The 4,247-nt window shown below is 47.4% G+C and overlaps 1 protein-coding gene across 1 annotated transcript in view; it reads right to left on the reverse strand.

The window, feature by feature from the left end:
• Nucleotides 1–435: 435 nt before the first annotated feature.
• Nucleotides 436–4,247, reverse strand: part of GPRC5D (G protein-coupled receptor class C group 5 member D) — a 5,996-nt gene continuing 2,184 nt past the window's right edge. Inside the window, 2 exon segments of the mRNA XM_024733150.1 lie at nucleotides 436–518; nucleotides 1,862–1,918. Of these exon segments, the coding sequence (XP_024588918.1) occupies nucleotides 436–518; nucleotides 1,862–1,918 (140 nt within the window).

The raw sequence follows: 4,247 nt of genomic DNA on the forward strand, positions 1-4,247 counted from the left end.
ATGAAGAAAGAGGGACTCCCCTGGTAGTCCAGTGGTTAAGAATCTGCCTTCCAGTGCAGGGGAGGCGGGTTCGATCCCTGGTCGGGGAACTAAGATCCCACATGCCGTGGGGCAACTAAGCCTGTGTGCCACAACTACTGAGCTCCAGCGCCGGAACAAAGATCCCGTGTGCAACTAGGACCCAACGCAGCCAAAAAAAAAAAAAGAAAAAGAATGAAGAAAGAGACACATAGTCACAGTAGGGTGGCCAGCAAGATTGTAATTATGCTTGAAGGGGCAGTCTCCTGATGAAGGGTCCAGATGGATGGAGAGGACCGTGTGGAAGGGAAGGAAGGATGAGCTGATGTTTCGCTGGCAGATGGGCTTCCCGGTGGCCCATCAGGGCTACGTTAGGATGATCTGCTGGGTTTTCACTACCCATGTTTCCTGTGGACTTTATAATTCTGCATCTTGCTGAGGGCTTACTTTAGCCCAAGGGATGAAATCCTCCTGTGTGGGATCAACAGTCTGCAAAAGAAGAAATGCCATCATCAGCTTTCTGAGGCAACACAGGGGATAATACTCTCCAAAACTATGCTTGAAATATTATCATCTCACCATCATTTAATCTTTTGATAATAAAAAAAGAAAAAAATGTTGAACCTATCCACATCACAACTACTTTACCATCTTCCCTCTTAGCCATTAATAAGAATGTTTTTGCAGGATTACTGGAAACTGAAAATAATCCGAGAAATTCTTGGTGGGGATACTAAAGATTTTCTCGTCCTGTAAAGGCCCTCTGGAGGATTAATTACAGCAAATTATATAGCTATGTCCTGGTCTGTGTGTCATTCCAGGAAAAGGCAAATTCTCAGATAACAGACCAGAGGGTTTAACCTAGTTACAGTTGCCTAGTACAGTTCATTGAACAAACAGCCTGAGCATGGCTTTCCCTCTCGGATCTTAGTGACTTGTGATTCTTATAATAAAACAATTGTGTCCCAAAGTGGTATTTTTAGCTGTTCGGATTTGTGTGTCTTCAAGCCATCACGGCACAAATCCAAGTTACTTCCAGTCCTACTCAGCAGTGTCCCTCTGTTTCTGCAGGCAAGGATTAAAATTGGTACACCCGGGCTTCCCTGGTGGCGCAGTGGTTGAGAGTCCGCCTGCCGATGCAGGGGACACGGGTTCGTGCCCCGGTCCGGGAAGATCCCACATGCCGCAGAGCGGCTGGGCCCGTGAGCCATGGCCGCTGAGCCTGCGTGTCCGGAGCCTGTGCTCCGCAACGGGAGAAGCCACAACAGGGAGAGGCCCACGTACCATAAAAAAAAAATTAAAAAAATTGGTACACCCATCTGGGCATCCAGATGATGCTGACAGACGCAGCCCAGTTCTTGGGGCAGCCTGGGCTGCTGGAGCTAGACAGTGACTCAGAGAGGCAGCCAGCGTGGCCCAGAGGATACATTTATACAACTGATAATAAGAACAGATCTGACATTCATACATATTTTTAATCCCCTGTTGTCCCCAAGGCAAAAAGCCGTGAGCTTGCATCTCTTCACCCTCACACAAACCCTTCACGCTGCCTTTTCTTTCAGGGACATTCACCTACCTCAGAATATAGCGCCATGGGGGATTGGGAGGGCCTCCTGCAGAGGCAAAGGCATGATTTAGCTATACTGCACTGCCCTGGTGTGGATTCAGTCTGGATGGCTCAAGCTCCCCATGCCTGGAGGGATGACCCTGCCCTGCCTCTCCTCGCTCAGCACAGGTCAGCACAGCCACTGGAGATGAAGACTGACTGCTCTCCTAAGGAAGGAGTGAGTTGCTCTCTGCTTCCCTGGAGAATGCAGATGAGCATATTCACCTGCTGCTGAGTCGGGGGCACCATATTCAGTTACTGCTACACCCTCCTCAGCTCCATCACTGTCTCGGGCTGAAAGTCAAAGGAGGGAAGGGGCTGGCTTAGTGTCACGGATTCACCTGGAAACAGCACAGGAGGACTAAGAGACTCAATGACTTGCAAAGAGGCTCCTGACCCTTTGAAAAGGAAGTCTCCACTGAGGGTGTGTGTGTGTGTGTGTGTGTGTGTGTGTGTGTGTGTGTGTTTTAATCTGTGATTTTTTTTTTTTTTTTTGCGGTACGCAGGCCTCTCACTGTTGTGGCCTCTCCCATTGCAGAGCACAGGCTCCGGACACGCAGGCTCAGTGGCCATGGCTCACGGGCCCAGCCACTCTGCGGCATGTGGGATCCTCCCCGACCGGGGCACGAACCCGTGTCCCCTGCATCGGCAGGCGGACTCTCAACCACTGCGCCACCAGGGAAGCCCCAGTCTACAGTTTTTAAGAAACACATTTATAACATGGGGCAAGGAATATTTATACCCATTTGTTTGGTGTTTTGTAGTAATATACCTGATTTCATTTTCATTCTCCATCAAGATGTTTTTATATCTTTGAACTAAGTCCCTAAGCCACTTCCGAGAGATAAAGACTAATCTTTTGAAAGACTTCCAAGGAAATGAAGTCCTTAATCCGCTTTGCTCATCTATTTCAGTGTGTACCAACTCTTAGTTTCGTATTTAATCTAAATGCTTTGTGCTTCGATTTGAGTCTATTTCCACCCTTCGTCTTTAGCTGGAGACAGAAAGCAGGACAGCAGCCTCTTGGAGAGAGGTATTCATATGTGTGAAATTCCCTGCTAATCCCCTCTTGTCTAACTCTTCTTTCAACTGAATAATTCTGGTCTCACAACCCAGTGGTAAATCAAATAATTATATGACTGGAGTCATAACTATTAATCAGAAGAGTCACATGACAGATGCACGCCTCATGGACTGTTGTGTTTCAGTACAGAATTTAGAGAGAACCTGAATGTCCATGAGAAAGACACATAGAGCTTAAGAACTGCCATCTCAGTTTCATTGTCCTAACCTTTCCACGTAGGTGTGACGTTATAACCTCTTCATCATCTCTGTGGTTTTCCACCCAGCCTCTCCCACACTTCTCATCAGTGGATCTCAGTGCTGGAAAGGGTATTCTTGTCAGAGACTGACAGGTGCTGAGAACAATGGCCTGGTTGTTCCCGCTGACCACTTGTCTGTTTACACAGCACTAAGATTGTTTCTCGGGCAAACAAAAACAGACAGCCATGAGCTGCGCTCCCACTGTCAGCTCATGACCTACAGCAACACTTAGGATTTTTTTTTGTTACTGTTATTATACTGTACTGGTCTGACTCTTATTTATTTTGTATCTCTTTGTATGTTTTTCCTAGCTGGGTGTCATCCTGTACTTTTTCTTGCGTTTTAATCATTCTTCTAATTTTTTTTTTTTTTTTTTTTTTTTTTTGCGGTACGCGGGCCTCTCACTGTTGTGGCCTCTCCCATCGCGGAGCACAGGCTCCGGACGCGCAGGCTCAGCGGCCGTGGCTCACGGGCCCAGCCGCTCCGCGGCATGTGGGATCTTCCTGGACCGGGGCACGAACCCGTGTCCCCTGCATCGGCAGGCGGACTCTCAACCACTGCGCCACCAGGGAAGCCCAATTCTTCTAATTTTTGATATTTGTACTTTTTCTAGGTGACCTAAATTCTGATTTCCTTCTCTAAGCTTAAGTTTCTGGTTATTCTGCCTAGTTTTGGAGAGCAACCTATATGTTCTTTTCTACACTATCGATTTTTTTTCTGCCACAAAATATTGAGCTACGTTGACAATGACTATCACTGGCAGAAATGGATTTTCTAACCATGCTCCAGTAATAAGGATAGTTATAAGGAAACACTGTGCTTTTGAAAGCTCTTGCTTTTCCACTAAGACACTTCTTAGAACACTTTAAACACCTGCCTGGTCTTTTGGGCGTATGGAAAATTGATCATTACAAGTCCCAGTGGGTTTTGGGTATTATGAAACTCTAAGAACTTTCTCTCTCTCTCTCTGACTTTTGTTTCCTGGAAACATAACAGCAACAAAGCAAACAGAAGAAGTTTTATCCCATTTTTCGGTGAGAACTATAAGAAGTAGTTTCAAGAAAGATAGACCCGGGCTTCCCTGGTGGCGCAGTGGTTGAGAGTCTGCCTGCCGATGCAGGGGACACGGGTTCGTGCCCCGGTCCGGGAGGATCCCACATGCCGCGGAGCGGCTGGGCCTGTGAGCCATGGCCGCTGAGCCTGCGCGTGCGGAGCCTGTGCTCCGCAACGGGAGAGGCCACGGCAATGAGAGGCCCGCATACTGCAAAAAAAAAAAAAAAAAAAAAAAAAATAAACCTCG

Source organism: Neophocaena asiaeorientalis, unplaced genomic scaffold (genome assembly GCF_003031525.2).
Source record: "Neophocaena asiaeorientalis asiaeorientalis breed wild unplaced genomic scaffold, Neophocaena_asiaeorientalis_V1.1 scaffold150, whole genome shotgun sequence".
Classification (NCBI taxonomy): domain Eukaryota; kingdom Metazoa; phylum Chordata; class Mammalia; order Artiodactyla; family Phocoenidae; genus Neophocaena; species Neophocaena asiaeorientalis.